Here is a 12,118-nt window from a genome sequence, read left to right as displayed (position 1 = left end):
TTTTGACATTAAATCTGCTCCTGTGAACTCAAGCACCACTCAAGGAAATTGTGAAAATAAATATAAATTCCTTCTGTGGCTTTGCAGCCATAAACATTTCTTACTATTCTAGCAGCCACAAGAGCATTTAGCCAGGCCAGGCTCAGTAATGCTGGTGAAATCTTCCCAGTGGACTCTTTGGGACTGGAGATTGAGGCCACGCTGAGCAAATCAGGCCAATGTGCATTTCTTTGACAATAGTAATAACAACAAATAAAAAATAAAAGTCATACAAAACGATGTCCCGATATTTTATTTTGGGTTTAGCTGTTACTTGAAACACTCAGTACTATCATTGCCACATTTCATCATAATTCTGTACCTTTAAAAATATGTGTTTATTATGGAATAAAGAAAGTTGAAATGTAAAGGTTATAAGCAGCAATAGAAAATAGGATGTATGTCACGTGGAGCAACAATTACACCCTAAGTGCATAGAGGAGAACTCAGTGAAGTTAAATGCCTCAAGCTCTCCAATACGTAATATTATCACAGCATGAGTAATTCGAGATATTCTGTAGAACTGCTTTGACTTTTGGTTATTTTAAAGCCTATCATGAATCATTCTCCTGTTTAGACGGGGGATATTGCTGTTCTCTTGCTTACCTTTTGAACTACACAGTTTCCTGCTTCCAACCTTTCCTGATCTGTTTTGCGTCGAGACTTCAGACAACATTGCAATCTATCATATACTCACAATTCTGTATAGACTGACTTCTTCAGACAGGAGTTCATAGCTGTAAGAGACATTGTCTATGCCAAAATCTGCATAATTATGCAATTATTTCTTATTAAAAAGCAAACGGCAGAAACTGGAAACCTTTTCTTCCTCTAAAAATTGCACCTTCCCAAAGCTTTTCAACAGTACAATGTTGCAGAAAAGCCCTGTTAGATTATCCAATTCATTTCCGTGTCAGTGAGCAATTTCTTTCTGCAGTACTCTGGCGTTTCAAGGTTTCTGTCTGGTCTGAATTTGAAAAGATGAGACACTTCCCTCTGGAGACCTCTCTCAACACTCAGATTTCCCTGTAAGCATAGCAATCTTTATTCTCATCCTAGAAATTCCCTTTCTTAATTTCATCCTCTCATTTCTATACTTGGGCATTCCATTATATTTCTGAAATAATTTGTTTTCAGTTATTTCTTACATAAATTTACATCATGTCCCCTTAATTTATTATCATTTATGATAGATGTACTATACGTTTTGGGCCCCTTTAGTCTTTCTCTCCTTTTTTCTCCCTTGCCCCAGTTGGTTTATGTAGCTCTCCCCTGGTTTTCATGGCTCTCTTCTGTGCTATTTTGGCTTGTCAGTGTGAGACTGGTAAAATGGTATTTAAAAATGAATGCATACCCAGGTACGGTCTCTTGAAAGCAGCACAGAGAGGAACTATGGACTTCTGTACCATTTTCTAAACCTGTATAATGTCTAACCAACAGAGGTTGGTGTGAGCATAGCCTTTGGCTGGTAGTGTAATTGGTGCCCAAACTGGCCTTTTGATGCTCTATTGCAGTACAAGTTCTTGTTTAGTTTCTGCTCTTATTCTTGCTCTAGAGTTTTTTCACTCTGTCATTTCCTGCCCCTGTTTCTAAATCTGTCCTTTCTCTTGTTCAACATGGTATTTGCAGCTCTTCACATTTTAATATCAAGTGATTTTCATTAGTGTCATCATTTCTTCCTTTTAAGGATCATTAATAAAGCAATTAAATAGGACTGGACATAATACAGATTTACGCAATATTCCCCTTCTATTCTGACTCAGTGCTTTGCCATTAATCATTAGTCTTTGTTTGTAGCTCTTCAAACAGTTTTCAGTCCATGTGACAGCTTATATCCAACCGAATATGAATTGATTTTCAGTCTAAGCTGTCCTATGGCTGGAAGTGGTGATGTTGCTGATAGCATGACAGTGCAGCAGAGCAGTTGTTCTTCTATAGCATGCTGTGGGACCATGCATTTCAGTAGGCAGTGCAAATGAGAGTTGAAACTCCGTTTGACTTCCTGGGCAATTGCCCCTGGTAAAAATCTATAGCTGATGTCTATCAGCAGTATTCCCTGCAGGTGCTGATGGTGGAAATCTGTTTTAAAATATAAGCTTCTAAGCCTGTGCTCACAAACAGGTGGAAGAAGGAGAATTGAAACAATCTGTTAGATGTATATTTATTGAAATAGTATGCAATACACGGACCATTTAAAATAAACACAGAAATTAATTTCACTGATTCTTTTTGACTTGCTATTTTGTTGCAATGGCACGGCTGAATCACTACATAAGGTAATCAGAATTCAGAATCATATCTCCATATCATATCTTTTTTATCTTATAACATTATATTTGGCCATCATGTGTACACATAGATGGACGTATCTGCCTTTTCTGTACTTAGATGTGTGATATTCCATGAAATAACTGGTTTGGATAATTGTAAATGCAACATTTGTTATGTGATTTGCTGCAACTCAGTATCAGAATTGCTGATGGAGATAGATTCTTTTGAGCCCTTTGTTATAACTTATAGTACTCATCTAAATGTAATTTTCCTGTTATTTTCATGTTCTGAAAGGTGGATTCCTTTAAAATTGCTCCCTTTTAAAATGCTATGTTATATTTGAATATCGAAGAGCTGTCAGCATATACAGAAAGATGTGCCTAATAGGAAAAGATCATGAGTGCTTATTTGTCTGATAAGGTGTTATGTATCTGTGAAGAAAACAGAAATAAGCATATTGAATAGGACGCTAATATGCTTCATATTTTTAAATTAAAACTATTAGCAATCCTCCCATTTTATGACTTTCAGTTAAAGGCATGGTATTGTTAGGTATTTGTCAGCTTCTAGCACAAGCAGACTGATAAACTCAAATTTATCTTCTGTAGTTCTTTGCTGCCATCTTCTGTTTCTTTAAATGATTGCCGTTATTATTTGGATTCTGATAAACAAGGCTGGGATATTACAGAGGGAAATTTCCCTTTCTGTAATTTTTTTAATTTCCTTGTTTTCAGCTAAAGCAAAGTGAAGCAAATGCAGATACGAAGGAGAAGCTTCCATTACGTCTACGCATCTTTGAAAAATTTCCAAACAGGCCACAAATGGTGAAAATCTCCAAGCTTCCTTCAGATTTCACAGTTCCAAAAATAAGGTATTGAAATATTTCCTTTGCTAATATGCTGTGAACTTGTTTGGTGTGACATAGCACCCAAAATATTTAACTGTTTAGCTTGTGGATTAGACAGATTGTTCCAAAAATCAGAAATAAAACAGAATTAACATTGGCATTGAAAGACTGTGACATTTTGGTTTTACCTCATTTTTACTTTAAAAAAAAAAAAAATCCTAGCACTCCTTATAATGTATTCATGAAAGCAACTAGATTGAGCAAAACCAACACAAGTACAATATGATTGAAAAGTGTGTTGTTTCTGCACTCCAATTTGGATTTTAGATTCTTGGCCAACAGAGACAACTAACGGTCTAATCAATTCTCATGTAGATTTTAAAGACAAGATCAACTGGCTGTAAATCATTAGAGGGTATAACACAGGTCATCCAATACCAGTTACTCTGTGATGACCTTGTCCCCTCTTTGTATTTGCATAGTTACCACTTTCCTGTAAAACTTACCTTAACAGAGGATAAGACACTCATCTGGCTACTAGGTCATCAGGTACAGTACACATATTCTTGGTGTGATCCCAAAAAAAAGCTTAGAGAAGTCCAAGGTGTGCTCTAGCACATACAGGCTGCTAAAACCGCTGAAACAGCACAAGCTGGCTAAACAGGTCCTCTGGCCACGCCTGTTCCAGTATCCCCACCAAGCACATGCCAGGAGAGAGGATGGTGTGAAAGATGGGTGTCATTGTGCTGGGTCTCCTGAGGTTACATTTCTGTTGATTAAACTCACAAGAAAGGTAAGGCAACTGGTGTGACCCGTTTGTATCATCCTGGCTGAACGAAAGGAATAATGCTGGTCAGAAGGGTCAGGAAAAACAACATTCCAAACCTCAAGGAAGCAGTCATAAGTGTTTTGCTTGTAGTTTCAAAATACTGTTTGGTTATATATTGAGGGTATTCTTCTTTTAGTCTTAGTCTTTTCTGACATTTCTTTCTAGCTGTGTTTTTCACAGCATACTCCAGACTAATACAGGATCATGCTAACTACTGAAACAGACTTGAAACTATCACTAGCAAATCATATCTTTAAATCTAAAGCTATTGTACTATGTAGAACTATATCTCCAGATAAAAAATAGTTTTGACATAGTCAATTTACACTGAAAATAGGGTGACAACTCTACTAAAAAATACAGCAAAATAAATGTACAATTGCAAACAGAAATGCTTCTGCATTTTAAACATAGCATATATGAGGCACAGAATTGCTGAAGCACCTAATACTGGCATTCAAAGCAGTTATATGAACAGATGTTGTTTGAAATCTTCAAGAAATAATTTCTTGTGGAGAGTATGTTTCCTTTGGATTATATCAGCGTTTGATGTACATTGAAGTAACAACTTGCTGTTTAATGAGCTCAGAAGAGCTGAAAACTGCAAAAGGCATTTCAAATATTTAGCACTTTGGCTGTCAAATAAATAAATAAATAAATGAACAAATAAACAAACAAACAAACAAATAAATAAATATTAAAAGGAGTAAAATTATTTTCTTTGAAACTACATGCAAATCATCCATCTCTCAATTCAATTATGGATTCCTTTAATAAATTAATTCAAGTTTTATCAGTTGTTTTGGCACACTGTTCATTTATACATCTGTATCCCAGTACAACATTTTCTTGGAGTTATCCATCTTAGCACTAATGGGTTGCAACATGTCATAAAGAAAACCAAATATTAACTCATCCTGGGGTCTTAATCCATCAGTATCTTCTATTTGTTCACAAGGGAAAGTTTTATGAAGCAGTTTATTGATCGCCAGCAACAAGATACCAGCTGTTTGCTGCGAAGACTTCCTTCAGCATCTTCTTCCTCATGTGACCACTCTAAAAGATCAGCGATTGAAGAAAACAAATATATTGATCAAAAGGTAAATCAAGACTATAGGGCAGTACATGTCTTTCCTGGAGTACTGTGAGGAAATACCTCAAATTATTTGGTTTGTCAAACTACATAAAAGTAAACACAAGCTAGGATGACTGAACACAGGCTATATTTAATTTACCCTAAAACAGACATCACAGCAGATCCTCATTTGATTTAAATTTTCCTGTCTCCTTTGACTTCAAAATTCAGGATTTGATACATAATTTTGTTCAATGCTTCCATCTTATTAAGCTATTTTTTAAGTAGTCTTGCTGTTAATCACTGAGAAGATAGTAGAAAATTAAAGTTTGTGAATATCACTGGATTTTTGATAGTGTTACAGTGTTGAAGACGCACTTCACTGAAGCAAGGTTTCTGTGTAATCAGTGGAGATGAGTAAAAATTTAAGAATTATTCTAATTATTAATCTATCTGTAGGCCTTGGAATTGCTAGAAAACAGATGCTGCACACATATATTTGATACCCATTGTGCTAAATGCTGCTAGTCTCCCAGCCGGACTGGCATGGATGGTTGGATTTGAAAAATACCAGGACTGCTTGGAATGATGATGATGATGATGATGATGCAGCATAAGTAAATATGTGTGACTTCTGGCATCTTGCAAAACTACAGGAGCAGAAGAAATCTTCAAGTGCTTCATGGAAGATACTGGTTTCCCTGAATTCTTGTGGCGTCTATGCTGATACCACTTCTTGATCGCTTGTAATATTATGGAACTTATTAGTGTCATTTTAACAGACAAAAGAAAAGTCCCTTCAGTATTCATAACAGTGCCCGAATTCTGTTTGAATATTAAAATCAGGGGTTTGTAAATACATTGTAAGTTACTGAATCACAGACAAGGAAGAGAAAGAGGGTACGTATTGCAGTGTAACTCTGGCTTTCATAGTGTGTGGTTTACAACTGTAATTCAGAGCAGCATTCATACAGACAGGAAGCAGAGTTGGGAAAAACAATACTCTTCTGATAGTGAACAAAAAGATACAATTTGCAAACTACTGTTAATTTCCATCCCTATTTCAATGCATGAACCCATTCCTGTGGCGAGTGTATTCCATGGCCTGAGAGGGAGGTCAGTGATAAAATGTTTATCAGACAAGGAAAGCCGTAGGAGGGAATCAAGCCTAAATGGACATCATCTACTCTAACAAGCACAACAGAAAAATTGGATAAGTAATTAAATGACAAGCCTAGGGGTCAGCAGAACTATGCCAAATACCACTAATGATGGATCTCAAACACTCTGCCAGGGAAATCGGAGTACATTTCTACCATTTAATGAAGATATGAACAGAGACCTTAAAGTTGTCCCTGTCACACAGATAAGTCCACAGTATGCAATGCAGAGCTGTGCAATGATTCAGTAGATCTGTTTACATTAATATGGTTTAGGTGTATTAAATTGCAGTCTTATTCCTTCTGCCTGCTGTTCACAAAAGTGAATCGTTATTGTGTTTGAAGATAGATGAATACATGGCACAGTTTATTCAATGAGATCTTGCAATATGAAGACAGAATACTTCATTCTTTTCAAATTTTCACTTCCCTCCAAGAGCAAATATGCATGATCTGACTTTCATTTTTGAACTGAAATAAGTGTCTTCAAATTGGGTTTGCACTATTCAACCTGCTTGAAGCACTTTTGGATTCCCATGGCTCAAGAGTAGAATCAATAATAAGTAATATTGCTGATAAATGTAGCTTTAAAAAAGGTATTTACACATTCCTATTAAGACGGAGAAAGCACTAGGAAGGATTTTGTGGAAGTAATTATTCTGGCTTTCTATAGTTACAGTTGCCAAGGAAACCTCACTTTTGTATGAACAAATCTTCTTAAAAATATCTTATCCTTAAAACAAGCATGGAATGACTGGCTGCACTTAAATATAAAACTTACATGCATACTTTACTTTTCTTTGTAAAAAAAGAAACCTGACCAAACATTTTACTAATCCCAGTGCCTAGCAGGATGCATTCCCACTGCTCCAGATAGCAGTGTGACGACTTCAGAAACTTTTCACATCTTATTTGCATTGTAGTTGATGAACAAAATAGGGTGGAATCAAAAGGTGAGATTGCTAGCAGATTTGACTCTGTCCTTCCTTTGTGGTGCCTGAACTGTAGCTAGTTCCTCCAGTTTCTCCTGGACTTACATCAGTATTTTTGTGTTCCACACTTGCTGAAGTGATAGGAAGTATTTAATACATACATTCTCTTATTTCCACTTAAGCAACATTCTGTTTTTATTTATTTAAAAATCTGCCACTATATATATACAGTGGTGTTTTTGTGTTCAGAATCCATCTGACCCATAATTTGTGATGATTGATAAAGCAAATCAGTTTTTGTTCTCTTATATAATGGGTTTATTAAGTCTTTTCAGTATTATAATTATCTGCTTCCTTGAAAAGATGTTTTAAGCTGTAAAAGGGGAGTAGATTTTATTTGCATTCTTTCTTTTTTTAAGGTATTTTACCTTCTCAAAATAATTGAAAAAATTATTTATTTGTATATATTTACCATAACCATGACAACAACCGGTTTGAAATCATTTTCATCTATGCCAAATCAAAAGAACAGCTTTGGAAAACAGATTTCTCTGTTATACTCCCTTTCTCTAGTCAAGTTGGAGAGTTCCAGAAGTTTTTCTAAGTCTTCCAAATTTCTAAACTATTATCGAAGTAATAAAATAACCAAACACTAATATAAAAAATTACTTGTAGATACGTAAATGCCCTTTACCTTTCATACATCCCCTAAGAGTTCTCTTTCAGTGTGGGGGGTCTGAGTGGGTGTGTGGAGACAGGCTGTGCTGTGTTCATTCTTCTGCATCCAGTGCTGGCAACACCTGGGCTGTCTCAGTTACAGGTGTTTGATGGGCAGCTTAGTGTGATGCTTTGGTTGAGTTGTTTATGATTATCTGTAACTGCATGTGTGAAACTGCGATTCTCTGGGGTTCTCTGACCTTAATGCTGCCGGAAATGTAGGATGGTCATTTTTTTGCTCTCTGCTTGAGGTCCTGCTGAGCAAATTTTCTTAAACCCCTTCAACTTGCCACGGACCTCCTCCACTGTGTGCTGAGCTAGTCTATCCTGATGGGGTCTGCAGGCCATGAGTTTAAGAGCTCTGAGTCTAATTAAAGAAATCGGGACTGTCCACGTTGGTGAGGAAACCCCTGTTGTAGTAGACAGTACCACAGATACTTTCTGGTGAAAGAAGGAAGACTGCTCAGAAAAAGTGCGAGTATAAGGAGACAGTGCCATTATAAAATTAATGGAAAAAGTATCTGAGGAAAGTGTTAAAAAATGAAAAGAGTGAGTTACAGTGTTAAATGAACATTGTAGATGGGAGAAGGGGAGTTTTAGAGACAATGAGGGAAGTGTTCTTTTATACTTCCACATTTGTATGAAAATTATTCACAGTATGCTAGGAATTTCCTTAGCTAGCCAATATTTCAGTATATTCTTGGACAGGAGAACTGGATGAAATATGGAAATATAGAATTTTTGTATGAGTGGGTGGATGAGAAGAAAGGAAGTTGGCAGAAAATAAGGACATCTCACTGTGGTGGCTCTCGCAAGAGCCTAAGGGATAGTCACAGCAAGTTTCAGGGGACAAAGAACTAAACGAGCTGTAATTTTTACAACAAATCAGGTGATGGGTAAAATACAGCTGAGTTGGCTGTAGAGCATTGGTCTTGGCTTTTTAGCTTCAAGACTAGAATCAGAGGAGCACAGAAACACCTCTGAGAGCTTTTCTAAGACATACAATTTTTAGCAAGCCCTGCAGAAAATTGTTGTGAGGGGGACACTCTTGAACTGGTTACTTATCTTTGGTCACACAACACAGCACATTGCTGCTAAATTAAAGCTCAAAACTGACAGGCTTATGAAATGAACTTTGAAAATGTCTGTAGCTCAATATGTACATTAAACCTATGTGCATGCTTACAGCAGTGGCACCATAGGAGTGAATTACAAAACAAAGCAAAAGAGCATTTAATATATCTATGTATTTTATAATTCAGAATATGAGCATCTTCCATTTAATTGAAAATATAAACAAGCCAGCTCCCTTATTTTTGCATTTGTAAGATTAATTGGATAGTAACAAATGTATTTTCTGTCCTCTTCATCATCCTGTTTCCTTTCTGTTTGCTTTCACATGTATGAGTTTTGTTTTTAGCTCTGCAAGGAGTGAAGTTAGTAGCCACTCCTTTTTCCTGTGGGAGCAAGATCCATCATGAAGGTCTAGCTCCTGTGAAAGCTCAGCCTCCCATGCCATGTGCCTCTCCCTTTGATTTCCTCCTCACCGCAGAATGAACCTGTATGACAGGAGGTCATGCTCAGAAAGTGAGAGCTGATCTTGGAGGTAGCCAGAGCCGTCACTATGGAGGACTATGACTATTAAATAGCAGACCTCACACTGGATTCTGCATTCCTCAGGGAGTCGCAGCACCAGGGTAACCTGTGTTGCCTTGCAGGTGGGCTGCTGTGCTTTGCACCCACTTTTTTTAGGCTATTTGCCTTTATTCCCAGATATGATCCTGCTGAAACGCGTTAAAGTTAGATGGGATAGAACACAAGCATCAACCCCGTTATAAGCCTCATCCTGGAAGGGCCTCAGTACTTCCTTGGATATCAGCACCCTTTGGTTTATGTGGAAACCATGATCTCTTGACGCCTCAGGAAAAGTTTATGAATTTATCTGTATACAGTTTCACACACAAATTCAACACACGAGATTGCCCACAACTTTTAATGCCTGCTTGGTTAACATCATAGATACTCCATTTGTGAGCTGCTAAGACATGCCACCTATTCTTGATAGTAGTGTTTAATCTGGCAATTTGTTCCAGCATGTCTTTTTCTGATCTGTGCTCAGCTTCTTTCATTAACTATTCTGTTTCTTGTGAAAAGAATCACCTATATTCTGAGAGTATTCTGAAAGGACTATTCCTTGCAGAAAGTATTTGTAATTCTAAAAGCTGAATTAGCCTTTCAGCTTTTCTAAGGCATAGCTTTTAGTATCGAAGACAGAGTGTCCCAAGATATCTTTCAGAAAATCATCAGGCATGAAGACATACTCATAAAATTTATTTGTATTTTTTCCTTCTTAGAAAAGAACCAAGGGTAGAATATTCATAAATTATAATTTCCAGAATTTCTACCTCTTATTTTAATAAATTTATGTCCCAAGTTAATCAACCTCTTCTGAAATTTATTTTGGGCATTCTGTTGTGCAAAGCAGAATTTTGGCACAAAAAGTATAAAAACAGTCTGTTGTGTTCCTGATTATTCTTTTCTCTAAGTAATTTGAAAGAATAATTTTAACACATTAATTTTGAATATAGCAGAAAATAATAAAGTGTAATTGCACATGAATTCCAAGTAGAAAAGATTATTTATTTTTAAACACTAAAAAATACTACAATTTTTCTGAAGTAATTCTTGGAGAACTTTGTGCATAAGTATCAACAAAAATCAGTCAAACTTTGTCTTAATCTCCTTTTACTGAGTATCTGAGTAGAACTCTGTATGACAGTTTCAGTTTCTGTGTACTGCTAGTTAATCAAACACAGTCAAGTGCTTCAGTCTTACCTATTTATGTCATTCATAGGATACTGCCAAAATCTATCTAGCTGTAACAGTCAGAAAAGTCATTAAAACAATCTACCTGCTGGAATGAGAATGGGTTATGAATCCAGCATTTTCTTGCTCATTACAGTCTTGATTTTCAAAGATGATTTTTGTCCCACGTCTGTTCTCATCAGAACTTTCTAATGAAGTTAATATATGTAAATGCAGTGATGTATTTCAGGTTTTCTGAAAATTAATCAGGAGACCCCTTTGTCTGGTTTGCATTTAAAAAAAAAAAAATATTTTCAGATAAAATGGATATGTAACAATGTCCCTAAGACCCTGTGTCTAGATAATCAACTTATAGAAGAAAACACTTTCTCATTAAGTATTTTATCACATACACATTTCAGCTGGTAATGTTTAAATTTTCTGACCATGTTTTCCTTCAGAGCAGAGAAGACATAACTGCAATAGTAACAAGACTGTTCTTGTTATGGTCTGTCTCTTGCTTCTGATGATTTTAAATTGCCACTCTTACCTCTACATAGTATGTTCAAAAGCCTGCTTGGAAAAGACCAATTTTCAATTACGTTCTGAGAGAAAAGAGACTGGGGACTGGATACTTTGCCATTTTCAAAAAGTGCCACAATTTAGCACTTCTTTCTGGCATTAGCTTTCTACTTCATCAGTTTTGAGCTAAAGGATTTTTAGTGCTGTTTTATTTTAACAGAAAAGAGCATGCATTAGTTTGAAGCGAAGGGAAAGGCAGTGAGGGGCTGCGTTACAGGAAAGCCCTTCTATTTGAACCTTGTACTCTCCATTTCCCTGCTCCTACCAAGGAATCCAGATCTCATTCTCAAAGCCCTTCAATCTCCCTCACCCACTCAACAGGACTCCTTCACAAGAACTAATTAAATATAATTGTGATCACTTTGTTCTAGTGAAGGGAAATACATGTATGTGTTTTTGCAACAAGGAGTAATGTTCTTCCTTGTTCCCCCAACCCAAGTTACCTCCCACTTGAAACTCCCAGTCCATATCAGTCTTCTTCCACTTCCAGTCCAGCTCAGCCTGGCAGTCCTTTCTTCCCTAGAGCCTCAAGATCTCCAACTCAAGGAATGGAGTGGAGCCTTCTCCTCCATGGTTGTACAGTCAGCAGAATGTATTACAACCCCACATCACATTGGCCAGGAGTCCTCACTTCCACCCTGCTGTTGGCTGCCATAAATAATCTATCCAGCCCTCTTTACTAGCTTTTCCCAAGGTCTCCCTGGCTCTTGCATCAAGTAAAGATTGAAAAAAAAAAAAAAAAAAGAAAACAAACCTATCCAAGGTTGTACTTTCCAGAATGATCAGGGGGCTGGAGCACCTCTCCTATGAGGACAGGCTGAGAGAGTTGCAGTTGCTTAGCTTGGAAAAGAGAAGGCACTG

At 36.7% G+C, this 12,118-nt stretch overlaps 1 protein-coding gene across 2 annotated transcripts in view; it reads left to right on the top strand.

Annotated features, from left to right (window-relative positions):
- The window catches only part of NALCN (sodium leak channel, non-selective), a 248,499-nt gene that overhangs the window by 181,073 nt on the left and 55,308 nt on the right, over positions 1-12,118 (top strand). For both annotated transcript variants that reach the window (XM_042806091.1, XM_042806090.1), the window contains exons 16-17: positions 3,045-3,181; positions 4,945-5,086. In XM_042806091.1, the coding sequence (XP_042662025.1) occupies positions 3,045-3,181; positions 4,945-5,086 (279 nt within the window). The remainder of the gene's footprint in view (positions 1-3,044; positions 3,182-4,944; positions 5,087-12,118) is intronic.

The sequence above is a fragment of the Tyto alba genome, unplaced genomic scaffold (assembly GCF_018691265.1).
Source record: "Tyto alba isolate M040663 unplaced genomic scaffold, T.alba_DEE_v4.0 Super-Scaffold_45, whole genome shotgun sequence".
Lineage (NCBI taxonomy): Eukaryota > Metazoa > Chordata > Aves > Strigiformes > Tytonidae > Tyto > Tyto alba.
The sequence above is the reverse complement of the archived record's forward strand: the minus strand, read 5'-3'. Positions and strand labels throughout refer to the sequence as shown.